The sequence below is a fragment of the Excalfactoria chinensis genome, chromosome 8 (assembly GCF_039878825.1).
Source record: "Excalfactoria chinensis isolate bCotChi1 chromosome 8, bCotChi1.hap2, whole genome shotgun sequence".
NCBI lineage: Eukaryota > Metazoa > Chordata > Aves > Galliformes > Phasianidae > Excalfactoria > Excalfactoria chinensis.
Genome location: NC_092832.1, coordinates 18,921,143 through 18,947,250, shown reverse-complemented (window position 1 = coordinate 18,947,250; position 26,108 = coordinate 18,921,143). Strand labels below are relative to the sequence as shown.

Here is a 26,108-nt window from a genome sequence, read left to right as displayed (position 1 = left end):
CGCGCGCGCCGATTGGCTGCTCGCCCTGACGGCTCCAAAGGAACTACGGAGACCAGAAGGCACCGCGATGAGCGCCTCTTCCCATTGGCTGTCCTTTCCTCCCCCCGTCCTACCGCGGAGAGCGGTTGGCTGCTCTCAGTCGGGGGCGGGATTTCCGGAAAACGAGAGGGGCGGTGCCGGCTTTCTATTGGTCGGCTACTCGCCGCACGTTGGAAGCGGGAGCAAGCTGCCCGCAATATGGCGGCGGCCTTCAGCTCCGACGGGGAGGCTGCGCTGCGGCGGACGCTGCACCCGGCGGCAGAAACACGGCGGGGAGACAGAGATGAGTTCTACGAGGTGGAACGAGCCGCCGCCTTCGTGCGGGACGGCGGCTTCCGTAAGGTGCGCGGAGACGGCGGGGGGAGGGGGGGGCTGCGATCGGCCTCTCCTCGGCTTCTCAGCCCGCTCCCCCCCTCAGGTCGCCCTGCAGTTCCCCGACGCTCTGCTGGCGGACGCGGCGGCCGTGGCGGCCCGGATGGAGGAGGCGACGGGGGCCGAGATGTACGTGCTGGGGGACACCACGTACGGCAGGTGGGTGTCACGGGGAGCTGAGCCCCCACCGCCACCCGCCGTGGGCCTTCGGGGTCCCACACCGACGGCTCTGCGTCTCCCCGCAGCTGCTGCGTGGACGAGGTGGCCGCCGAGCATGTGAGCGCCGGGGCGGTGGTGCACTACGGCCCTGCGTGCCTCAGCCCCTGCAGGAAGCTGCCGGTGCTGCACGTCTTCGGGCGGCAGCCCTTGGATGTCGGGCGCTGCGCTGAAGTCTTCCGGGAGCTCTATCCTGAGCGGCAGAGCCGCGTAGTGGTGCTGAGCGACGTGGTCTATGCCCACGCCATGGGTGAGTGCTGCGTGGCGGGGAGGGAGGGCTCTGGGGGTGCTCCCAGGTCACCGTCCGCCATCGTTTCTACCCTCTGCTCACCCCCGAGCCTGTCTAACCAAGTGATGCTCACGTTCCATTCTTGCTGTGCTCCCATTAGGTGAGTTGGAAAAGCAGCTGTGCCGCGAGTACCCCAACGTCATCTTCTCCCATGTGGTGTGTGGGGACTCCCTTGGCCCCGCGCTGCCGGGGGAGGTAAGGCAGTTCGGCCGCCGATTCCACATGGAAGCAGCGGAAGAGCTGCAAGACTGTTCCATGTTCTATGTGGGAGCTGAGGGCCTGGTCCTCACCAGCTTCATGTTGACTTGGAACCACTGCCCCTTCAGCTCCTTTGACCCTGCCACCGGGCATGGCCGCCGTGAGACCCTCAACGTCAACCGGGCCCTGATGCGGCGCCTCTACCTGGTGGAGCGGGCGCGGGACGCCCGCGTGGTGGGCATCCTGGTGGGCACCCTGGGTGTGGCAGGCTACTTGGATGTGCTGCAGCACCTCCGCCAGCTTGTGCGCAGGGCTGGTAAGCGCAGCTACACGCTGTCTGTGGGGAAGCCCAACCCTGCTAAACTGGCTAACTTCCTGGAGGTGGACATCTTTGTGCTGGTGGCCTGTGCTCAGAACTCCCTGCTGGACTCCAGTGACTTCTACCGGCCCATAGTGACTCCCTATGAGCTGGAGCTTGCCTGTAACCCAGCCCGGGAATGGACAGGGAACTACCTCACTGACTTCCGAGACCTGCTGCCAGGTAACAGCTGAAAATCAGCTGCCAGAACCCTTCTGGGAAGCGTTTCCCTCTGCCAGGAGACTGCAGGTCCTTGATTTGGCACTGGGGAAGGATAGATGCAAGCAGCAGTCCAACACTGTCATTTCCTGGCAGGTGCCTGTGCCCACATTGAGCTCCCGCCAGCAGTGCCTGCAGCAGAGGCGGTTCCTGACGTCTCACTAATCACAGGGGAGATGCGTGCCACCCACCTCTGCGACCCCCTGGCTCCCCAACCACCCCCCAGCACCACCTTGGCCTGCAGAGACCAGACAAGGGCCCTGGCAGAGATCAGCCCTGCAGGTTTGTTGTTTGGTGGGGCTGAGTGCTTGCATAGGGGCAGCGCCACCTCCCTGCTTACCAGAAACATCTCCCCCTTTCTCTCTCCTCCCAGCCACCTTCCTGGAGTCCCGCAGCTGGCGAGGCCTGGAGCAGCAGCTGGGGAAGACAACCGTCTCCAAAGCTGTGCAGGGCCGGCGAGGGATTGCCATTGCCTATGAGGATGAGGGCTGTGAACAACCGTGATGTGGCAGCAGCATCGCCTCTCAGCCAGGAGCAGAGAATGTGCAGGAGCCTGCATGCTGTTTATGTTAGACCTGAAAACATCTCACAAAGGTCCATAGCTGGCTCCAGGTAGGATGAGGAGGTGCTGCTGGCTGGCCCTGTGCTGGATATGGACTGCAGGGGGACAGCAGGAGGTATATGGGTTTTTGGGGATGCCCACTGCACCCCTGTGCTCTCAGCCAGGACAAGCAGCAGGGTCAGGACGAGGAGCTTGGTCCAACTCTGGCTGACAAAAGCTCTGCACCTTGCCTGGGCAGTATGAGCTCTGTCCCCACAAAGAGAGGTCAGAGCATCTTGTGAGCCGACAACGCTGGTACCGGGGGCTTTGTGTAGGTTACTGGTTTTAACTAAAGCTGAACTGAGGAGTTGCGAGTGAACTGTCTTCTAGAATAAAGTATGGGCTGAAGAGTATGTACAGAGGCAACAGCTGGTGTCTCAGAGCAAAAACATATCACAGGGCTCACCTTGGGATTATGAGAAGAAAGACACGCACAGCCTCTGTGCTGCCAGAAGACCCTCAACCTGTGGAGGGGATGCAGTCCCCCCTGCAGGAGCATGACCTATGCTGGACAGTAGAGCACAGCACACAGTATAGATCCCCAGTTTTTCCATCCCTGCCCCAGCCAGAGGGGAACAGGAGCCTGTGAGGCGTATCAACCTTGATGTAACCACCCCACACCCTCAGCTTGGCTCTTCCCCAAGTGCAGGTAACAACAGCGATGACAGCCACAGCATAGAAATATCCTTAATATAATTAGGTGTGGGGCCTCCCCCCTCCCAACCTCACACATACAAATGAGCAGGGGGCGAGCCCACCTGCCCAGCCAGTCCCTGCCGTGCAGCCTCCCCTCTGCAGGGCCGTGCTGGGGAAGGGTGGGCAGCCTGGCTGCAGTGCAGCAAAGGGCAGTCTGTGCTGGGGCAGTCCTGTTCTGGGCCCCCCCCTCCCCACCTCCTGCAGCCGGCATTCCCATCCCCTGTGAGGGGGGAGCATGCTGGGGGAACAAAGATGCTGACACCAAGATGCGGCCACCAAGTCTAGCTGAGGAGCGTCCCGAGTAGGTTAATTCTAGGTGGAGGGTTATTCTACGAGCTGTACTGCAGCAGCAGGGCAGGGAAGACGGGGGGCTTCCTGGTGGGGAAGAGCTGGTCCAGGCAAACCATCCGCATTCCTGGTTGGGTGCTCAGTAGTCTGCTGTGTACTCTGTGCCATGCAGCCCTCGGCACAGCAGCGTGAACTCCTTCACCATCTCCTTCACTCGCCGCTTGTTCACACGCTCTCTGCTAACACAGACGGAGGGGACAGATGTGAGGCAGGCGGGAGGGACAGCAGCATAGGATACAGCTGCTGCAGCACAGCACTGGGGACACCAACCTAAGGATCTGCTGGCTGAAGGTCTCTTTCTGCTCGGGGCTGACACGGGCTGAGGGGAAACCATCCTGCTGCATGGCCTCCTTGATCCAGATGCTTAGGTAGCTGAAGCAATGCTTGTTCAAGGCAAAGAGGATTTCTGCAAAGTGATCCATGAGGCTGCGGGAGGCCTGGCCACCGACACCCTGTGCAGAGCAGACAGATTCTGATGAACCACGCAGCGGGGGGCTGAGCTGAGCTTAGTGCTTGCCGTCCCAGTATCACTCCAGTGTACCCACCCATGGCAGCACCACTCACCTCCAGTACCGCCTGCAGCAGCACTTTGCCATTCTCATGCACCACCTGTCCCACTGGGGCGATCTCCCCGCAGCGTGGCAGCAGCTCTGTCTGCAACACAGCATCCAACCCAGTCAATGCCAAGGCACCACACAGCTGCTCCCCTGTGCAACTCACAGCCCTGCTCCTGCTCTGCTTGGTGGGCTGCAGCCCCTCTGTGCATCCCTACGATACGCAGTTCCAATGCATCTGAGGAAGCTGCGATACTCACAAAGAAGCCACAGGATGCTTTCACTGTTGGGGCTTCAGGGAACTTGAGGGAGAGGACACCTGCAGACACAAAGCACTCAGGTGAGCGACCAGAGCTTTCAGACACCATCCCAAACCAGCACCACAGACCCCAGTCCCTGGCTGCTATGTTCACAGTGCTGCAGGAGCAGCAGGCTGGACTCCACACAGGGTCGGGAAGCAGGTGCCTGCGTGTACCATGTGCCCACAGTACTCACCACACTGAAACACTGCCTTGACGTCCAGGTTGCTGCACAGGAAGAGGTCTGGCTTCCTTTTCAGAGCCTGCAAGGCACACAGACAGACAGAATAAACACAGCCCTGCAGCAGCAGCTGAGAAGACTCCCAGGAACTTGGCGTCCCAGACAGCCTCTGCCTGGATGCACACTTACCTGGGCACACGCACGGTAACAGCAGATTCACACAGTACAGAAGGAAATGGTTGCTCTGCCCCCCAAGAAAATGTCAATCATACATCCAGGCCATTTGCAATGCTTGGGGAGCTTCGACCCCAAGACACGAGGATAGATACCAAGGTGGTATATGCACAGATGCTTCAGACACAGAAAGAGGCGTCCTGTCCCAGAACAGGCGGAGGCAGCACTCCTGGGACACAGGTGTCCTAGCACATAACAGCCCCCACTGGCACGGTCCTCTCACTGCCAGTGTTCCTGGGGTCACAGCCATCAATTCCATTGACACACATTCTGTTTGACTCCAGTCTAGGCCAACAACTCGCTCTGCTCCTGCTGCAGGGCAATAGAGGCAATGAGATGCTAAAACTGCTTGGCAGTTCATGAGCAGCCAGTGTGAGACCAAAAACTCTTGTGTTTATTCTGCCACTTGGTGAGCCCACCAGCTGCTGTGGCTTTGCTATTCCACCACTGCTGGGGACATCCTGAGCTTTGGCACAATGGGACCACTGCTGGGCTTGGTCCCTGCTGTGCCAGAACAGGGCAGTACAGGACAAAAACACTTCAGCCTGTGCCTGCTGCTTCATGGGAGGGTTTCTGCCTACTGTTGGCTGGCAATCATTCAGCCTGCCCTACTGTCACTGCAACAGTGGGAACAGCAGCCACAGCTTTTATTAAGAGGTCTGAGAGTCAGACACCACAGCAGGAGCCAGAATCAGGAATCTCTGTTCCATGGGCCGAGCTGCATGCTGCCCTCCAGGCTCGCTCCACGGGGTGAAAGCATGGACAGCCTTCAGCCAACAGTGCTCAGGATTCATGGCCATCTACCCACAGCCACCCAGCCCCCCTGGAGCCAAACTGACTTACATCCCCCTTCTCCTCAAGGGAAAACCCTTGACCACTGACCCCTCGCAGGGAATACACACTGGCAGCAGGAAGCTTGGCAGGTTTCAGGGTTATCCCTTCTCCTTTCTGACCCTCTGCATCACACGCTGCAAGAGATGACGTAAATTGGGTGCAAAAGGCATTGCTGTACCCAGCAGAGGTGGCACATCCACTGGGAACTGCTTCCCTGCTAGATGCAAGCAGTGGCCTTCACTGGAGAGACGAGGGGCTGCACTATGCGTGTGTGTGTATATACAGCCTCCCGCACGCTCACTGCAAGGACAGCCTACTGGCTTACTGTGCACCCGATCACTGTTCTGCTGCAGTCTGCTCAGCCCCATACTGGACAAACACACACAAGACACGTTGTCATTTCAGCCAATTAAAGCCACTCAGCTGCCCCAAGCAGCACAATGCCAAAAGGTGCCTGGCTCTGGTGCCACCACACAGTCATCAACTCCTCCATCCTACAAAGCTGTTCAGCTGGCACAAATCTTCCAACATGCTCAGGTTACCGAAGCCACCTACCTGCACAGTGCTTCTCCTAGACAACCTGGCCTGCAGTAGCCAGAGGTGTCCAGGCACTCCTGTGGGCCCCCTGCAGCACTTGCTCCTGGCTTGGTGAGTGCTGTGAGTGAATGTGCTTTGATACAAAAGGACTCCTTCCTGCAGGTCTTCTTCACTAAGGGAGCACAGCATGTGAGCTCAATCCAGGTATGTGTACACATCTAATGCAGACAGAGATGGAAACCCGTGGAGTTGCTCCATGAGGAAGCCACACTGGGTAGGCACAACTGCTGCTTCTCAGCATAATCTCACTTCTTCATGGGACCTCTCACTGCCTGTCCGTCCTCCATGTCTCTTACCAGAGTGGCTGTGGGATAAGGACAGGTCTGCAGATGCTTCACAGTGGAAACATCCCCCCCTGTCCTCTGCAGTGGGTGCTGTGGAGGTAGGTGCTGCCTCTCCAATGAGGGCTGTCTTGCAGGCCGGGCAGCGTGGTTCTCCTCAGTGGCAGCTGGGACACCCTCCAAACAGGTCTGAAGAGCAGCTCTTCTGTACCTGGGGACATGGGAGGCCACCAAGCTCCGCTTCTCCCACAGCCAAGGGATAGCATGTGCCTCCCAGCTGGTTCCTGCAGTGCTCCAGAGCACTCTCCTCATGTTCAGGACCAACCTATCTTCCCTAAGCACACACCTCATTGAGTAGAGCCTCCAGTTTAAGAAGGGACACTGCCTCAGCAGGTGATAACTGTGCTCAGGCAGGGAGGAGTTGAAGGACAGTGCGCGGGCAGGCATAGAAAGTCCCACATCTTCTGCCCAGCAAGGCACATTCTGCCCCTGGAGACACAGCCAGGGTGCTATGGAGGTCCACGCTGGTGGTGAACTACATGCAGTTGGGTGGAAGCACTGGCGGTCCCCACTGGGGAGATGAACTGGAGAGCGCTGTCCCCACAGCCTGTGGCACTGCCTTCAGCCAGCAGCTCCTGCTGGACATGGAAAGTGTCCGAAGCCAAGAGCCAGCCTAAGCCATCATGGTTTGGAGGTTGTGCAGCCTAGGAAGAGCCAGGCTGTGGTGTGCACTCCTCCAAATCCTACCTCAGGATGAACACAAGTACATACAAGTGGTACCTCCCAGTCAGGGCCAGGCAAGAGCTCACAAACACCAGACCACTGATGCTCTTCACTTTGTCCTGCACTCAGCCTGGCCACCCCAAAGGGTGCCAGCACAGCTCAGCAAAGGCTTATAGCAGCCTGGTTAATTTATATTTAGTTATGAGTACTAAGATTAACTCCAGGGACTCCAGTATCCATACGACATTTGATTTAAACCAGCATGGTCTTGTGATCTGCCAGACGTCACCAGGACAGGATCACAAATTAACACATTGGCAAAGCTACCAGCTGCACAAACTGGGCAGACTCAGGCTGCAGTTGAGCCCAGATAAGTGCCAAAAAGTCAGCTGAGATCATAAGTCACACACTGACAGCTCCCTGCACACTCATGACCGAAGGTTGACGTGCAGGAATCAGAGGCAGGAGCAAGCAGGAGACAGAGAGACAAACCCCCTCTCTTTGCAAGGCTGGCAAGAAAGAAATAACTGGCTGGAGCTCCAGTATCTACATCATAAATTCACGGAAAAGACAGAGTGATGCAAGACGTAGGGAGGAAAGACACCAGAACCAGCTTTATGAAAGCAGAACGTGTTAGTGAGACTGGACACACCTCTGCTATCACGTATCCCCTGAAGTCCCGAGAGCCAGGAGTTCACTTCTTGCTTATCATTCTTGTGTTTCACAGCACCCTGCCAGGCGCTCAGCCCTGGGAGAGGCACAGACTCAGGGAGGGAGGGAAACCTTGGAAGGAGCCCCACAGATGAGTGGAGCGGAAGGGCATATAGGGCTTTTTGGTCTCTGTGAGGTTGTTGGAGTAAAAAGCCCAAGGAAACACGGGGCTGCTGCTGGAGATGATGGACTGGTGGCATTATTGTCTCCAGAAAGAGAAGGATCCCAAGCCAAAGAAAATTCGGTACCTCCCAAGGACACTGCAAACAGCCCTGGAGGGGTCTCTCCTGAAGGGCTGCCTAGTCCCTCACTCCCCATGTCAGGATCACCACTCGGTGCCCTCCAGGAGCAATGGGCTTACTGAAAATCCTCCAAGCCCTACTACAGAAGCTACAGTGCTTCCCCTTGTTGTTAGCTACACCTTCTACTGCCTAACCCAAATCTTTTTCCAAGACCTCCTCCCATTACTGTTTGTTGCATCCAAAGTGAACAAAGAAGGGCTGTTTACCTGTGGTCTGTGGCATGTTTTACACATGAAAATTCATGCAACTCCTCAAGTTTTCCTCCTCACCTTATGCTGATCTTTCTGGATGCCATTCCCTGTGCTTTCTAGTCTGGATCTACAGAAGCACTGTGCTAGAGCTGAGGTCTCACCTGTCTGACCAACAGGGAAAGACATCTTCAGAAACCTCACATTCACTGAGCTTCAAATCCCATTTACTGACCCTCAAATAATGTTCAAAAAGCTGGTTAAAAGGTCATAGCTCTCCAGACAGGCACAAATACATATATATATATATGCAAACGCTTCCCATAATCTCAATTATTTTATGTCTATTAACAGGAAAAGCGGGGAAGAAAATGCTGCAGTATGGTTTTGTGAGATGAGACTCACAAACAGGATCTGCAGTTCAAAGTGTGATGTATGGACACAGGTGGATTCGTCTCCTCACCAGCCCCAGGCCTGCTCCATCCTACAGGATGGGTACATGGCCGAGCAGCCATCAGAGGGGTCAGGCCAACAGCCTCGCTCTGAAGACAAGCTGGACCCAGCCCAGACCCTGTCCCAGACAGTGGTCAGACACTGCATACCCTCAAGGAGTTCATCTCCCATGAACTTAACCCGCTTCACGCAGTCAACTGTGGTCACTATAGGAATGAAGCAGAAAGGGACTTTGCCAGCTCCTACTTCACCACCAGCAGCTCCTACAGGGGACATCACCTGAAGGACGTCAGGTTCTGGAACACACCAGGCTCCTGATAACCCAAACAGGTGTATATACACACACATAGCACAGTGCAGGCCCTGACTACCCACCATCAGTAGCATCAGAAGTGCCACTGCTGCTTTGCCAAGCAAGCAGGACTTCGCACCAGGAGCTCCACATTGTGCCCCATAGAGAGCTCCAGCACAGCTGCACAGCCACAGCCCCACAAACAATGTCCCCTTGCCATCACCCTTAGACCAAAGGGGACTGGCAAGCGGCTCCTCCCGACACAAACCGTGGCTGCATGCCATCAAACTGGTGACACAGGAGCTGCAGCCACCACCCTGACACGCTGCCAGGGCACGATGGCACCCAGGCTCCTGGTGCCACCACAAGCAGATTGCTCGCCGCAGCAGAAAAGATGGACCAGAGCAGGACCCGGTGGCCATGCAGCACGGTGCCAAGCTCAGTATAGGCTGCAGAAACAGCCAGCCAAGTCCACCCGTCCGAGCTCTGCAGGATATATCACAGGGCAGGCAGATCAGTAGGACCACAACCCCTTAATGCTCTAATTTTCTGCCCCCTGAGCATGACCGTGGCAGCAGCCCAAAGCCCCTGGAGCTGGCTTCTGCTATGCCCCCAGGCCAAGCAAGGGGGTGGCAGCTGGGGGCTGCCCTGCGGAGGAAGGCACTGCCCTGGGGATGGTGCGAACCCAGAACTAAAGGAGAATGTTTTGTTTTCAACTTCCACGGAAACAGATGGAGAAACTCGATATTCAACTAAAAGGAAAAAAAAAACGTTGTCAACAGAAAGTTAAAAATAGGTTTAAATCGAATTAAAAAGAGAAAGAGAGAGAACAGAAAGTGAATGAATAAGAAACTAAAACACACCTGTGCCAGGAGTTGCATAAATGAATCAACAATATCAGGATGATCCCTGGGCCCTAAAATATAATAAAGATGTAACTTAAGAGAAAAATCATACAAACAGCAACTCAACATCATATAGTTATGTGATACAGAAAGAATTTACAAGTGAAAACAGGAGTGTAAGGGAGGAGGGGTGTGTAGGAGAGGGGATGGGCAACATGAGCAGCTTGAAGCAAGTTAAAGAAACAAAACATACAAAAAAATCATGAAACTTGGAGAACCCAAGAACAGAAAAAAACTGCAAAGGAAAGGGTCTGAAGCTCCAGGGTCTCCAGCTAGCACCTGGGTGCTGCAGAGCCAAGGAGGAGATCTTCGTGTCCTTGGGGAGGAAGAGGAGGAGCAGGGGCTAGCTGGGCACCATCTCCACAAGGAGAATTAGAGCTTTAGCATTGTGGGGACTGAGCGGGTGTCTTCAGAGCACCGTTTGGTCCTGGAAGATAACTGCAAGTGAACGACAAGACCTCAGCAAATGTTCGGCAGGCCCGGCCGGGCTCAGGCGTGCACATGCTTGACATCAGCACCAGCTGCACAAGAACCCCTGGCACAGCCACTCTCCCACCCTGTCCCCCAGTGCTCCTCGAGACCCACATCCAGAGACCAGCCGGTGCCCAGAGGTGTCCATGCCAGCACCACTTGCCCTACCTTGCCACCTGACTCCCTGCATGGACACGTCTCAGACCCCGCAGGCTCGTGCCCCCCAGCCTCTCCTGCCACATGGAGAGGAGCCCAGGGGTGGGAGTGCAACCTGGGGCACGCAGCAGGCTGCCCTCCTCAACCTTTCCTCCTGACAGTGTTCTTACTGCTGCCCAAATGCAAGCCAGGATGACCTGCATAAACACACACCCATACCACTGGCAGAAGCAGGGAACTGAACTTGGGGTAAGCCCGGCTCACTCATCACCCGTCCAAGTGACACCGGAGTATGGCAGGACATGCTCAGAGCATGGTGTGCCAAGGAAGTGTGGGCTTCCAGCATTCCCCACCTCTCTAGAGAGCTCTGAGCCCTTGGGCGGGCAAAAGCATTGTGTTACCTGCTGATAACGTGAGCAGCTCACATAACTGGGATGTTGAAGGACCTGAGCCAGCAGCTCCAAAGGGCACTCATCCCTGTCACAGGGTGAGTCACCAGGAGGCTGGTTGGAGCTGTGGTGTGGAGGGGCCTGTCCTTAACCCCATTTGCCTTTCACAGCAAGGAAGTAATGCAGGCAGCAAGCCAGACACAAGGCCCAGCCCCGAGTGAAAATACTGGACACAGCAGGGACTGCAAAGGTTTTGCAGATGTTCATCCACACGGCTTGCTGCCTATGCAAGGCCTCGACTCCTGGCCATTATAAGCACCACTGGTCCACGGACAAACCCCAGGACCTTCTGGTAAGCGTGCAGCCAAGCGGGCCTGGGCTCCTGCTCTAGCCTGGAACACAGCACCTGACCCTGGTGCAGGAGTGGGGCTGCCACCTACACTGCCAGACCCGCACTGGGGATCCCCGTTTCCACTGCCCTGCAGGGAAGGAACCCACCTTCCAGGGACTGGGATGAATCCGAGACACAGAGATGGCCCCATTAGCTTAGCTAGGAGTGAGAGCAGCCATTCCTGGAAAGACGCCTCCAGAACCCATGCATGCAACAGTCTGACAACAGCCCCAGCACAACGAAGAGTTAATCACACATACCTTGCTGGAAGAGGGTCAGCGTGACTGAGGTAACAAGCAAGAAGAGGGCCTTGATGGGAGGAAAGTGGGCAGGCTCATGAGCAAAGATGTGAACCAGCTGCAAGAGACAATGGAGAAGGACTGAAGCTGTCCTGCATCCTTCCAGCTTTCCCTGGACCCACAGCCCTGGCCACGTCCATGTGGTCCCTACCTGCCGTGTCAGGTCGATGGCGGAGGCCTGGGGGATGGTGCTGTACATCTGCCCCAGCATCTCACACAGCTGGGGAACCATGGGAGCAAAGTCATCCAGGAGGGTCTTCACAGACTTCTCAAAGATGGCACAGACAGACTGAGGTGGGAGAAGAGAGACAGCATGAGCAATGGTGACAGGAGACCTCCACCTATAGGGCAGGGCTTGGCAGATCAAGGGGCATGGAGAACAACCAGGAAGAGGGCTCATATCTGCTCTGGCAATGACAGCCCGCTCTGCAGCACATGACGACAGAACCAAAGAAATGCTCAAGGTTGGAAGGGAACTCTGGAGGTCGTCTGGTTCAACACCTCTGTCCAACCAGGGACATCTAGAGCAGGTTGCACTGGAGGCCCCACCACTGCTCTCAGATATTGGGATAAGGCCTTCCCTCAGCACCAGGAATAAGTTTCTGTATCTCAACTTTACCAGGCTGAGTGAGGTGTAGAAATGACAGCAGAGATAACACAGGTCCCAGGTCAGAGCAGAGCTCTTCCCTTAGGGAACACAAGCATTTGGTAGCCCCAGCTTTCATTCCTCTGCTGATGGCACAGCCTCTATAACTGGAGAAGAATGGAGCTTGCTGGGACAAAAGATGGACAGTAGCCAGACGATGCTGGTGGCAACAAGCAGCATTGGCCTGAACAACCCAGAAAGTCGCCCCTATTGCAAAGGGCTCTCATCACTGTTTCCATCCATTGGCATCCTCTGTTCAGGTCAGGGAGGACACAGGCAGAGCAGTAACATGAGGATCCTGATTACCTCCACCACCTGGGCATCATTCAGCCACTTGCTCAGGACCTTCTGTATGAGCTGAAAGACTTGCTGCAGAACAACCACCACCTGTGAAGAACGAGAAGGATGAAAAGAATTGGTCTCAGAGCACTGGGGACAGGAGGTTCAGTGCTATCTATGCATGGCCTGGATGCACCGACTACCATCTTCATGATACACACTGCATTCTCCATTCACTTCCCTTACCAACTCTCCTGCCACCAGCCATGAACTGCGGGGCATAACTTAGCTGTGGCAAAGAGCATTGAACTACTGCTGTACTCACTGGGTTGGGTCCTTGCTGCACTGGCAGCTTCTTGACCTCAGTGCTTTCATGGTCGTCATCATGGTGGCTGATGTCCAGGGTGGTGAACAGGTTGGAGAGCAGCCCCAGAATGTGGATGATGGCCAACTTGTTGGAGGGATTGGGCTGCCAGAGAAAATACAGAGTGTGACACAGACTGCATTGCTCAGCATTGGTGATGCCTCTGGGATCCTGAGGAGCAGGGTTTGCAGAAGCAAAGTGCTAGAGAGGGGCTCTCTGCACTGAGTCCTTGTCTATCCCTCTCTAACTCTTGGATGAGCCAAGAGTCCTTCCACCCATCCTTCCTGGTAGAAAAATCCTGGAGGATGCTCAAGAGTGCCACTGTTTGCTCCAGCAGAGAGCATGTCAAGACAGCCACTCACTGGGGTGGCACGTAGGACATCACACAAAGGAGGACAATATCTGACCAAAGTGTGGTCCTAGGGTGGCAGCTGCTGATCCAGACAACACACAGCTTGCAAGAGCCAAGGAGCTCTTGGTGATGAGTAGCTGCAAGAAGCAAAAAGCCCACAGCTCAGTCTGGTTGGCGGTGGGTACTGATCATCACTGCTCTGCACATGTTGGGGTGAGGGGAAAGACTACCCACGTTCAGGAGTGCTTTGACACACCACCCCAGGGACACAGCCAACAGAAGCAGCCCTGCAGGAGGAAGGCAGAAGCACAAAGGCACTCACTGTTTCATCAGCCAGCTTCTCCAGCTGCTGGATGTAGGGAGTGATGAGGGAGTGCAGGTTCTTCAGGATCTCCTCCACTTGCAGCGCAGAGAGCAGGAAGCCAAGAGCCTGCATCAGCCACATGCACTGGCTTGTCTGGGTCAGAAAAAGACACAAGCAGCACGTCACTACCCTGCTGCTGGCACTGCTCTGAGACATCCCTGCCAGCACCACCCACTCTTTGCACAGAGCTGTCTCGGCCTCTGTGGGGTCAAGCATCCCCCCCTCTCCTGTTTGCCTGGACCATGTCCCCTTGCTCTCACTCCTCCTTTTCCTCTCCAAGACATGCCTACAGTTGTGCTGAGGTGTCCCCATATCCCTAGAGGGAACTGCTAGAGTTACATCTCCCTGGGAGCTTCCCTCTCTGAGGATATACCCCTACAGCCCACATGCAGAGGAAGTCCTAAGATTAGCTGAGCAGTGGGTGGTTGCCAGCAGGTATTCCTGGCCACACCAAGCTGGCTGCATTGCTGAGTTTTCCCCTAGGACAGCCTAACAAATGATGGCATCCCTCACGTACTCCCAGTGAGCACAACTGGAGTCGAGCAGAACAGCCAGGGGTATGAGAAAGTGCCTCTTACCTTGTGAATCTGCTTCATCAACACCTCCTACAAAAAGGAAAAGGAGAAAGAAAAGAGGAGAGTGAGCGCTGCAGAAAGCTTCCTCCCTTCTAGGGGCAGGACTGAAGCACAAGAAAACTAGCAGCAATTTGAGTATGGATTAGCAGCATGCAGCTATGCATAGGCACAAGCAGGGGGCAAAATCCTCAATCTGAAATGAGCTATTCCCCATGCACCTTGCTCAGCCTGCCTGCGAGGGAAACCCTGAGATCAGGCAGGCTTTGCAGCAGGATGGCTTGAGTAGGGCTTGGTTCTCCCAGCAGAGAAGACACCTGAAGAAGGTGTGAAACAGGACCCTTTCCACAGCCCTCTCCCCTTGTATTTGCCCAGCACCTTGAGGTACACGCTCCTGACCGTTTGCCCTCAGGCTCAAGACCTCCCTGCTCCCATTCAGACTGCTTCATTCTCTCTAATCCAAACAGAGGAAAGGGCTGGCAAAGAGCATGACTGTCAGCACCCAGCTCTCACCTGTGACACAGCCACAATGTTGGCAGCATACGGCGGCAGGTCATACTTGCACTCCCGACAGATCTTCTTCAGGGTGGAGACGCTGGAGATGGAGAGCTCAGGGTTGCCCAGAGCCTGGAGCACCAGCGGCAGCACGTTGTTAATCATGACAGGGTGATCAGCCAGCCACTCCGAGAGGGCTCCTGTGCACACAGACAGGGTCAGACCACGCTACAGCAGCCAGACCCTCGGTTTTCATACAGTGGGTTGCTCAGTTTGCTTTCCATTGCTATGGAAAGAAGGATGGGCAAACAGGGGAGGCAGGGAGCTGTGCGGGAGCAACCTTGGATGGATTCCCCTCAGCCCAGACTGTGCATGAGCCTCACCGATTGTGAACATGACTGTGTCAGCCAGCTGCACGTTGCTGATGCTGATCCGGGGGATGAGGCCGATCAGCCCTGGCACCACATCAGAGTAGTTCACGTCAATGGTCTCTGCGATGGACTGGAACCCATACAGTAAGGCCTCCGTGTGCTGGGGTGAGAGAGAGAGACAGAGCCATGCGCTAGTCCCCAGAGCCATCCTCCAGCCCCTGCTCGAGATCCAGCAGCAGAGACCATGGATGCTGAGAGAGGGGAGACAGTTGCACAGGCAGACCAATAGGCACACCAGCCTTCAGGATGGGAGATATGCCCACCCCAGACAGTCACCAGGGTATAACAAGGCAGCATTTTAGCCACCAGAGTCAGATAGCAATGGCTAGCTGATAGGGATGCCAAGATGAGCAGACGCACACCAACTAGTCTGTGGGACAGGGGACCCTGTTCTTCCCCTGCACTCACTCTGCTCCAGGCTCTGCATCATCCCTCAGGTTTGCACTCTACAGGCACTGACAGCAAACCTGGGTACTCCGTGCCAGCCTCTCAGAACTGGTCAAGGGTTCAGTGACCAGCAGAGCAGCAGGGTGGCATTACAGAAAGGATAGGGAAAGAATCCAGCATTTCTGCCGTGCCACAGCAGCACAAGACACAGAGTAGTAAAGGACCAAGGTCAAACTCCAGCTTGACTCTGGCTCTAAGGACAGGGAGGCAAATGAAGAACCATTTCAACAGGCTCTTGAGAGCCTGCATGGCAAGGAGGTCATATTTTTCATCTCTATTCACATTCCTTCTTGCTCTGTGGAAAGAACAGCCCCCTGGTGCTCTGGTGCTCCCCGTGGGGCTGGCAGCCAGCAGCCTGGTGCCCGACTCGCTCACCTGCCACGTGGATGGCTGCTCTGTGTTGGTCAGGAGGCGTCCCAGTTTGTCATAGAGGCTGCTCAGGAGCTCAGCGCCCAGCATCTCATACACGTACATCAACGTGTCAGATATGTCCACCCTGTAGAGAAAATGGGAGGGGGGGTGTCACCAAATGTTGCCTGAGCCCAACACTGCACATATAGACATGCTACAACCCAAAGGCGGGTCCTGCTACCCCAGCAAAGAAGAGCCTTGGCTGCAGCCGCACCTGTATATCCGAAACTGCTCCTTCTCATCTGATGACCAGAAACCGTACTCCTCATCGGAGGGGAACTGGGCTTTGTGCAGCAGCACATCCACCAGCTGGAAGTAGACAGGCCTGTACACCTGCTGATACACAGCCTGCTTGTCCGGCTCAAAGGAGAGGATGTCATCCTACAGCAGGAGGGGAGAAGTCAGGTGTGGAAGGGATAGCAGGGGTGGTAAAGCGAGCCCCAGGGTCAATACCCCTGAGCTTCCTTCTGCTTTTGGCTTAAGCCTTTGGTCACTGACCTGTAGCGTGTACCAGAAGGTGAGTGTCAAGGAACTGGTGGTTTCATTGACAGGATAGTGCCCAGGGATGCCCGTGCAGAACATGATCATGTTGACCAGGGCCAAGAAGCTCTGCCAGTGCTCCACCTGGTCCAGCAGGGCCCTGGGGAGCAGAGCACACAGTCACACCAGCACTGCAGGCGAGGTGATGCACCACGGGCAGAGGGACAGCACTCACCGCGAGTGGTTCTCCCCCAAGGCCACAGCGATACGGCAGATCCCGTGTGATGTCTCCATGTCCCCACTCTGGACCGCCTGGCGCAGCTGCTCCTGCAGCCCCAATACTGGGGGGATGAGCTTCAGGAGGGTGTTCACATACCTGCAAGCACAGCCTGATCAGTACCAGGAGTTGTTTGTACCAGCAGTGTCCACTCCGAGAGCTCCCAGCCACAAAGCTGCATTGTGGAGCAGGACACATCCACGAGGCTTTATTGCTGCAGGACCTCTCCTCCCAGCTGGTGGCATGGCTGGGAGAAGACCAGCAGTTGAAGCTCCCGCAATGGAGCCTCTGTAATCACTCCGCATCACTTCTGCCATCACTCTGCATTAGCCCTGTGCAAATCCTCCATCACACCAAGGCTCTGTGACACTATGCAGCACACCTGGACCAGCAGGGGTTTGTCGCTGCCGCAATCGGCTCCGAGGGCAGCTCTTCAGGTTTGTCACCTCTGTACTCACTGCCAGAGCTGCCACTGGGAACCTGTCCTACCCCAGCAGTGGCTCCTCCTGTCACAGGACCCACGCCAGCCCCACACGGCCCCAGCCCCCTCTGCTGGCTGCAGTCCCACAGGGCTCTCCCGATCCCTCCCTTTCCAGGAAGCCTCGCTCACATCAGCCTTCCTACCGCCGGTAAGTGATCGTAACCAAGGCAACGAGCTAGGAGGCAGGGAAGGTGAAATGCAGCCCAGGGCCCCCGGAGAGCGGCTGTGCTGGAGGCTCATCAGCCGGCTGTCAGTTACCTGCCCGGTGAGGCGTGTTATCTGGAGCTGCAGCTCCTTGCCGCACAGGGGTAAGGCTGCAGGGAGCAGGAGGCACTTGTAGTGCCAGCCCTCCCCTGGGGAGCACGCAGCTGATGGCACTTAGAGCTGCAAGTCCGTCTCACTGCAGTAGGCTGTCCTCGTTCTGGCCGCTCATTAGCAGTGAATGGATCTATCAGCTGCCACCGGCACAGGGACAAAGCCATACTGGTGGCAGCAGCTCACAGCTCCGGGCCAGCAGAAGATGCAGGAACATCTCCACTGGAGCTCCTGCACCGGGCTGTACTGCCAGAGCCACCTCCTCCTCTGCCCCTTTGCTCCTGGGGAAGGGCTGTTGAAGCATTAATCATATCCAGGTCTCTGGAGCACTGTGAACGCCATACACAGCAGAGCAGGAACACTGTGCCATGGTGCTGATGGAGAACATGTCAATCACACAGTGACATCTCCCTACCTGTTCCCCTCCTGCCATTTGTGTAGTTCTCCTGGGCAAGATTTGCTGTCTTTGTATTTAGCAGCTGAACAGATATTCTTTCTGAGAGTCTGCCTGGTCACTTCCCAAACCTCAGCTTCCTCCCTGGGACCAGCACCTCCTGATCTTCCCACAACCCTCCCCAAACCCTTATCAGATAGAGACAACAGCACAGTGCGTGGAGAAAAGCCCATGACCAGGTGAGGGGAGACACAGGCAGCTCACGTGGAACATCCTGATCCCTCGTGACTCAAGATCTAAGCCATGTCCTCACCAAAAAGACCAACAAACCACAACTTATCATGCATCTGCTTCTAACGAGGCTCTCAGAAAACTCCTACAGTGAAATCCCACCGTAGGGGTTCAGTGCCAGGTGCCAAGCAGCACACTGCTTCCTTCAGAGGCTCCTTGGTACCTGGTGCCCCACAACTTCCCCCTCTCCATCAAGCCCCCTCCCCACTTTCTACCACCACCCAGTGCTGCGGCTCTGCTCCAGCACGTGCAGCCCAGCTCTCTGACCCGCTTAGCCAGAGGATAATCTTCAAACGAGACAGAATATCCAGCCCAAGTCTCTTCTCCAAAGAGACACAACAAAACCCTGGTGCCTGCCCATCTGTGACTCAAGAGCCCTACTGCTCCTGAAAGCAATAACGTGCATTAAGGGGCTGCAGCTGCCAGCTCCCAATGCATCCTGACAGAAGGACAGCATCCAGTCTTGGAACAAACACCTCGGAGGCAGGGAAACAAACCACGTCCTCCTTTTGCAGGAGCACAACGGGAGAAACCAAGGACAAACCCAAAGCACAGGGGGCAAGGCAGCAGGACAGCATCAAGAATGCTCTGTGGAGCAGGCAAAAGACTGGGGAGGAAGAGAGCAGCTGAAAAGCAGCGTGAGCCTCTGAGACTGTCAAGAAAAGACACAGAAAGGTCGGGAGCATCCCTGGGGGCTTCAGGAGGAGCTGGATATGCTGTAGCTGAGCAACAAAGGCAGAAGGCGGGACTGCTGGCACTGGGGGTGAGCTCAGGAGAAATGCAGGGTCCCTGCCCCCAGCTCTCTCTCGAAAAGACACCCAGGACCTCAGCAGGGAGCAGAGCCCCACTCCAGCCAGCCCCCCCGCATCTGATGTCCCCACTGATGCGGCCAGCCGCGCCACACACTGCCTGGCAGGGCAGCTTGGTGACAATGGCCCCACTGTCCCCATCTTCAGAGAGGGGGGAGCTCTGCCATCAGTAACAGAGCTGCCTGGGGGGAGGATGGGGTGAAGCAGTGGGGTGAGCACCCAGCACAGAGCAATGCATCAAAATCCTTTTTGCACACTGACGCCGGTCACGTCCAGCAGCAGCACCTCTACTAACTGCAGAGCACAGCTCTGTGGATGCTGGCAGCCGAGGCAAGGATCAGTGCCGGCAGTTGCAGCAGCATCCTCACCGCCGCAGAGGGTTGGAGTCTGCGTGATGCAGTGCTCAGCGCAGCTTCAGCTAAACCCTCCTCTTGGTGGGGATGGAAAAGGTTGCTAAGCAGCCAGGAGATGTGGCCGAGTGAGCAGGAGGAGATGCACTTCCCCTTCTGTGGGCATCACTCCCAGGAGCCGACAGCAACTTGGACAACGTAGCCAAGCCAAAGAGCTCAGAGCCCCATAGCAATGAACTGCAGGACCATCTCTGGACAGCCAAAACCAAAGGAGGAGCACTCAGCTGGACTGAGCTGCTGGAGTCAGGGGTGGGGAGAAGACAGCCAGGTCTGGTTTTATTATCTCTGCATCAGATACGCTCCTCAGCTGAACCTGAAGCATGAGACAGAGGAGCATCTCTGGCTGCATCCAGGGCAGCTGATCCCATATCAGGGCCACAGAGCCTGGCACAAGGAGCCAGAGGAACGAGCACTCCTGCTGGAGAGGGGCTGCAACTGTGCCCTTACTGCTGTGAAGGAGGGCTGGGGATCCTGGGTGCTGCTGCTCAAACATGGCACAAGCAGTTCTCAAATCACGTTTCACAGCGTGCCAGGCAAACTGTGAGCAGCACCTCCATACTAGCCCAGCCCATACCCCTGGGGAAGCCCTCTAGCATGGTGGGCAGGAACAGTAACGTGCAAAACACAAAAGTGCTCGCTAGTCAGCTGTGGTGAAAAGCCTTGCAGCACCAACCAGGTGAGACCAGCAGAATTCAGCTGCTTACAACCTCTCCCTCTTCCAAACCATCATCATCTCCAAGGCCAATGGTAGCTAGAAAACGACTGAGGCTTCTCCTGCCCACCCCATTCCCCTGTAGATGCCTGGGAGCAGCATGCAGGAGGAGCTGCCCTTACCTCTGAGCATCTGGCTGGGAAATGGCGTTGACAACCGCCTCCACTGCTGTGTCGAAGAGCTCCGGGTCCTGCAGGGAGGTGAAAGCTGCTTGGATCAGGTTCTCGCAGTCCATCAGTGGGATCTCCAGCTGGACCCAGCTGGAGAAACACTTCAACACCTTCTGCTTGATGAAGCCCGGGGAGTCCTGCTGCTGCAGCAGCTGCTCCAGCAAGGGGAAGACAGAGCCGCACTCCTGCGCCAGGACGCTGCGCACCTGGCCCTTGCGGTACTGGGGCAGCCGGCTGGTTTGGAACTCCTCAGGCAGCACCGTCAGCAGCTCCAGCAGCGCCAGGCAGCGCGCCCGCCCGTCCACGTTGGAGTCCTCAGCCTGGAACATGCGCACCATGTCAGCCACGGCGCAGGGCCAGGCCTCGGGCATCATGCTGAGCGCCAGCGAGGCCAGCGCCACACAAAGCCTGGTCAGCACGATCTTGGAGCCGCCGGCAAAGCGGGTGATGTGGGTGAAGAGCTGGGACTTGAGGCTCTCGTACTGGTCGGCCGGGATGTCGTTCCAGTAGCGGGAGATCTTGATGTGCAGGGCGCTGGCGCCGAAGTACTGGATCTCGGGCACCTTGTCCATGTTGAGGAGCAGCCAGCTGAAGTGCCAGGCCTGCGGGGACACCTGCGCCTGCATCAGCCATTTCTGAGCCAAGTTCTTGTTCTCGATGTTGGGGTCGTAGTACAGCTGGTGGAGAGCCTGGAAGAGAAAGCGAGCAGCTCAGGGTAGCCAAAGAGCACAGCCCTGTCCTATGCCCAGGGGAGCACAAAGACAGGGTGCCCACTGGCGCGCCATAGGGCTGAGTGGAGACGAGAGACCCAGAGCAGCAGGACCCACAAAACTGTCCTCCCTTCCTTCCCACTCCTTCCTGAGTCGTCTTCCATCCTCTCCTTCACCCTGCTGGGGCTGCCATTGGGTGTCTGTGCTAGGCCCAGCCCAGCAGCCCCACAGTGATGGTGGTCAGGCCCTCCCCTCCCCTCCTCTCCCTGCCTCCATCAGCACAAGCAGCTGTATCACTGCTGCCGAAGTTTCAGTCTGTCAGGTTTTATGCAGCCCTGGAAAACCACAGTCACTAAGCTCAGGGATTAATCTCTGCTCCAGGTCCCTTTGAAGTGCTCCCAAGCCCGCCCAGCCACAGCTGAGCCAGGAGCTGGCATCAAACCCTACAGCTGCCACCTGGGATGGTCTGGAGCTGCTCACCCAGCTTTCCCACGTGGAAGAGAACAGCACTTACCAGTGAGAGATCTAGGTATGGCTTCGCAGAGCTCACTGATCCACACACCCAGCCCTACATCAGCCATAAGGCTTTATTTGCAGAGCTGGCAGGGTGGGCACAAAGGCAGAAATGTTTCTGCCCAGCAGCACCACCACAGCACGGCATGATCCCACCACGCACCTCCAGCAGCAGGACCCAGGGGACAGAAGTTGGGCACAGCCACCACAGGGACCAGCACGTGAAGGGAGCAGAAACCACACCTCACAGAACTCCATCTTCTAGCAGCGAGCTCTCCTGCTCAGCACAGTACAGCTTAATTCACATCACTGACTGCATGCCCCACGAGCATGGATGGCACTCATCAGGATACCATGCACCTGCTGGAAGCTAGGGCATGAGCCCAGCAGGTGCAGAGGATTTTTGATAGCCCCATCCTGGCTCCAGATCTCAAATATCCACCACGTCCCCCCTTGAAAGCTCTGTGAAATTCTTGTGTGGTTCTTGTACCCAGGAGAGAATTTAAGCCCTATTTTTAAGCATGCAAAGCTGGCAGCCTAGGGCACAAGAACACGCTTCCTAAGCGAGCGCTTGTACCTCATGCTGCTTCCCAGCACAAGAGCACAGAGCACGACAAAATGGCAGGAGCGCTGCAGAAAGGCACTGCCTGGGACACTGTGTGAAATGTCTCTTCTTAAGACTGGGAGGGGGAAAATGAGGATAACCTCTTTATGAGAAAGCAGAAGGTTATGAAACAGGCTGGAGGACGAGGCCAGCCCCTGGCAGCAGTGCCCCCCATCACAGCAAGAACTCACCTCATTACCAAGCAGGAGCTGCAGACATGCTAAAAGTTCAGCTGCTTCTGGGGCTGGGAACCTGGCCCCCATCTGCACATAAGCCAGCGTCCTGCTCCCCCGCTGCAGCCTGAGTCATCCTGCAGCAGGGCTCCAGCTCCCAACCATCTCCTCCTCGCACTGCCTTTGTCTTGTTTGCCTTGTCAAAGCTTGCTTCCCAACAACCTCGCTTGAGACTCACAGAGGCACTACATTAGGAAGTGCAACCTGCAGCCATACCTCACGGACCTCCAACTCAGCACGAGGCTTGCAAAGCATGCAACATGTTAATTACTCAGACTGTGAAGAGTCATGCTGCAAGCTGCTGGAGGGCAGAAGAATATTCTGGAAGAACATCCCTGCTGGCCTCCTCACTTCCTCCTCTTGTCCCCGAGCATCCTGACATACAGGAGGTGGTGTGGCGGTTCTCACCTGGGTGGCCTCTAGCTTAGGATGCCCTCCTGTACATTCTGTGGAGCTCTGCATAGCACAAGGAAGCCCCCAGAGGATCCTCGAGGATGGGCATTAACACTAAAACCACGCTCTGCAGGAGGCATCTGAACAGGCAGCATGCTCATCCCTAGCAAAAAAAAAGGCAGAGACCTCCTTCTGCAGCAGCTTTTGGCACCAGCTGCTGCTCGACTTGCACTCCAGACATCACTGTGCCAGCCAGCACTCAAGCCCATAAGGAAGCGCTGAAGATGACGAAGGGAACTCAGTGCCAGGAGAGAGAAGCAGAAGGCATGAAATTGGGCAGCGACAGCTAATGGGAAGGCTTTGTGCATTCTGATTTAGAAGTGTGGCTGACACCAGACCTGCCTCCTCTGCAATTAAACCTGTAACATGAGACCCGGTAAACAGTCAGGCTGTCAGCTCTGCCCTTTGCCCAGGGAATGAGCTTTCTCCAACACCATCTCTGCCTGGCTGAATATAATTCAAGCTTGTTATTATGGGCCCTCCCTGCTCTAAAAAGCAGTGGTCAGAGCCCTGCTGGGCTCCAACTGCCAGAGTGGTGTCTGCCACCCAAGGAACTCGTCCATGGTGTCACAGCTCCCACTTGGTCCCTCTGGGAGGCACGGCGGGGAGCAGCCTGAGCATCGCTCCTGCCAAGCACACACAATGGATATCAGCTCGCACCATGGCACCAGCAAGGAACAGGAGCTGCAGCAGCTGCTCTGAGCCCAGCACCAGTGTAAGCCAAAGCAGAGCACAGACACAGCACTTTGCCCCATGAGTTCGGAGTGCCAAATGAAAAGAGGCTCTGCCAATTTGCCCAGCAGAGAGGTGCCATCAGCACCATGTGCAGGGTGCCAGGAGCACCATACACCCAGTGTGCTGCCTGCTGCTTCCCAGCAGAGACACTGCATCTTCAGAGGCCGATTTGCTGTCAGCAGAGGTAACCAGGCAAGGAAAACAGCCCATGTAAACGCTCTGTGCCCAGCACCTGGGGCAGCAGCATCCCTCCTTAGCCTCCTCCAGCTGTGGTGCTTCCCTCTGCAGCCTCTTGCCCTGCTTTCCAGCCGTGCACTCGCTCCAGGCCTGCAGCAGCACAGCCATTACTCTGCCACTGCTGAGCGCAGGGAACGTCAGCCCGCCTCTCCCCCCGCACACCCGCCATCCTCCCCCCAAAATGGCAGGAGAGCTTGAGCAGAAAGCAGCCGCCTGCTGAAGCATGGAGGATAACAGATAGGAAATAAAGCCGTTGTGTGTTCCTCCCTCCCAAAAAACGTGCTGCTGCTTCAGCCGCTCTTCACCCCCAGCCTGACAGCAGAAGCGATGCTGCAGCCTCAGAGCAGTCTGGGCTGCCCTCCTGCTGCTTAGCTACAGGTATCTCCTCGCAGAGAGCCGTGTGGTCCTCAGCCCAGATAGAGACATGGCAGCCCCGAGCTCACCCTGCTCTGTGCAACACCCCAGGGAAGCTGCCACCCCCAGCAGCAGCGGGGCCTTGAGGTTACATGAGTAATGGCTGATCAGCATTTTGGAAGGGACACAGAATGCAGAGTCCAGGTTGAGCTGCAAGATGAGTCCTTTCTTCCTTCAATTTTACAGGAACGTTCCCCTTCTGCCCCTAACATCCTCACAGGCACTGCCGCCCCATCAGCCTCAGCATCTCCCAGGGGCAGCCACAAGAGCCATCCCTGGGCACAGGGGCTGTGACACCAGGCCCATGTCACTGCCCGTCCACGCCAAGAAGCCACACACCGCAAGGACCTGAAGATGCTCTGATTCCTGCCATGGGAGCTCACCCACCCCTCGCTCTGCTCCCATCCCAGTGCTCATCACAGTGCCTGACTCAGCACCCAGCCAAACCCCGACTTCAATCACTATTCAGTGTTATTAATAGAGCCATGCACAAAACCTGAGAGGCAGAGAAGCCCAGACCGGCGGAACATCATTTATTTGTCAGTACCAACTCTGACAACACAGCTCTGCCCACCACCCTCCCACCAGCCCAGCCCCCAGCGAGAGCCCAACTCTGCCGGATCTGTACAAGAATACCCCACCTGAAATGACACAGGGAGGGCTCCGTGATGCTCAGCCTCTGGGCTCCTCCTGCTCCCACCCTGCATTTCTCCCTCTCCATCTCCACGGCCAACAGCTGCATCTCCTGTGGATGTCAAGGCGACGGCAAAGCTGCGGCTGTGAGGGCTCAGGGAGGGGGATGGGAGCAGAGCATCCTAGAGGGCATATCTGCCCGCTCCCATGCCTGGCTGGCCCCGGGCACTGCTCACCCTCCCGTGCCAGTGCAGACAAAGGCACAGTCGGTGCCTGCTGAAGCAAAGGGAGGTCGGAGGCAAAACGATCCTGCAGCCCTGCCCGCATGCAGATTAAGCCACAGAAGGTAGCGTTATTGTGGCGTTATGCACACAAGGGCTAATCCTTGGGGGTGAGCTCTGTGTTGCTAGCAGGGGGATGCGGGCTGTGACACCTGCAGCCACAAAGGGAGCCGGCACCCGGCACCGGTGTGACACATCTCCAAGCCAGAAGCGATGGGGCCAGCCCCTGCGATGCTCTCCCCGCCATGCTGCGGGCAGCGCTTTGGCAGGAAGCTCCGTCCCCAGACAAGCAGAACGAGAGCTCTGGGCTTGCCTCGCTCTGCCCGGGGTCCCGCAGAGGGTCGCGACGTTGGGAGCCCATAAGCCGGGGAGCTTCTGGGGGGCTGCGCTCCTCACTGCGTGCCCTTCACCGCTACGCCCTCAGCCTCCATCACCCCCAGCAGCGCCCACATGAAGCCTTTCCTCCCGGGGCGCCCCGCTCGGTCCCCAGCTAGATTCGGGTTCCCAGCAGCGGCGCGACGCCTCCTCCCGCATCTCCATTCTCAGCGGCCCCGGTCTCTTTGGGAGCACCGCAGCCGCAGCGGGGCTGCACGGAGCGGGTCCGGATGGCACCACCGCGCCTCGCACGGTCCGAGAGCTCTTCCCCCACCGACCCGCGCTCCAGCCCCGAAGGATGCTCGGCACAGCCCTGCCTCCCGCTCCCATTTCTGCCTCATCATCTCCCTCCCGCGGGCAGCGGGCACGGCGCGCACCGCCCCTCCGCGGCCACACCGCGGCGGGAGACCGACATCGGTGACAGCGTCACCGCGCCGCGCCCGATCCGCCGCCCCCCGGCCCCGCGCTCACCTTCTCCACGTTCTCCACGGTGAAGTCGAGGCCCTGCGGCGGCGGCGGCGCCTCCGCCCTCCGCTCCATGGCTGCGGCAGCGGGCGCAGGGCAGCAGCGCTCCCCGCCTCCCTCCCTCCGTCCGTCCGCCCGTCCCTCCGCTCCGCCCCGCTC

General features: G+C 56.9%; 2 protein-coding genes across 5 annotated transcripts; one reads left to right on the top strand and one right to left on the bottom strand.

Moving 5' to 3' along the window:
- The first annotated feature begins 184 nt into the window (after positions 1 to 184).
- On the top strand, positions 185 to 2,645 carry DPH2 (diphthamide biosynthesis 2). The gene is made up of 6 exons (XM_072343545.1): positions 185 to 381; positions 458 to 570; positions 657 to 877; positions 1,017 to 1,655; positions 1,788 to 1,973; positions 2,065 to 2,645. Exons 1-6 carry the CDS (start codon positions 238 to 240, stop codon positions 2,193 to 2,195), a joined length of 1,434 nt encoding a protein of 477 aa, XP_072199646.1. The 5' UTR covers positions 185 to 237; the 3' UTR covers positions 2,196 to 2,645.
- A 323-nt stretch (positions 2,646 to 2,968) lies between these two features.
- Positions 2,969 to 26,108, bottom strand: IPO13 (importin 13). 4 transcript variants are annotated; one of them, XM_072342842.1, is made up of 20 exons: positions 25,956 to 26,108; positions 20,249 to 20,985; positions 16,673 to 16,813; positions 16,456 to 16,597; positions 16,172 to 16,338; positions 15,922 to 16,042; positions 15,052 to 15,199; positions 14,687 to 14,868; positions 14,180 to 14,206; positions 13,560 to 13,694; positions 12,847 to 12,990; positions 12,549 to 12,629; positions 11,748 to 11,885; positions 11,558 to 11,654; positions 9,849 to 9,901; positions 4,386 to 4,452; positions 4,151 to 4,209; positions 3,901 to 3,990; positions 3,607 to 3,788; positions 2,969 to 3,515 (listed from the first exon to the last, which is right to left on the bottom strand). In XM_072342842.1, exons 1-20 carry the CDS (start codon positions 26,022 to 26,024, stop codon positions 3,416 to 3,418), a joined length of 2,880 nt encoding a protein of 959 aa, XP_072198943.1. In that variant the 5' UTR covers positions 26,025 to 26,108; the 3' UTR covers positions 2,969 to 3,415. The 4 variants fall into 4 exon arrangements, 2 of the variants coding, with proteins under 2 accessions (XP_072198943.1, XP_072198944.1); XM_072342843.1 differs by having other exon boundaries at positions 2,969 to 3,512; XR_011904461.1 differs by lacking the exon at positions 9,849 to 9,901.

What these genes read in the sequence shown, in the direction of transcription:
- DPH2 (XM_072343545.1), top strand. Translation starts at nt 238, where the DNA reads ATGGCGGCGGCCTTCAGCTCCGACGGGGAGGCTGCGCTGCGGCGGACG. An exon ending in GGTCTATGCCCACGCCATGG is followed by an intron (nt 878 to 1,016) that starts GTGAGTGCTGCG and finishes TGCTCCCATTAG; the next exon opens with GTGAGTTGGAAAAGCAGCTG. An exon ending in CTTCCGAGACCTGCTGCCAG is followed by an intron (nt 1,656 to 1,787) that starts GTAACAGCTGAA and finishes ATTTCCTGGCAG; the next exon opens with GTGCCTGTGCCCACATTGAG.
- IPO13 (XM_072342842.1), bottom strand. Translation starts at nt 26,024, where the DNA reads ATGGAGCGGAGGGCGGAGGCGCCGCCGCCGCCGCAGGGCCTCGACTTC. An exon ending in AGCAGCCATCCACGTGGCAG is followed by an intron (nt 15,200 to 15,921) that starts GTGAGCGAGTCG and finishes CTCTCACCCCAG; the next exon opens with CACACGGAGGCCTTACTGTA. An exon ending in TGATGAAGCAGATTCACAAG is followed by an intron (nt 13,695 to 14,179) that starts GTAAGAGGCACT and finishes TTTCTGACCCAG; the next exon opens with ACAAGCCAGTGCATGTGGCT.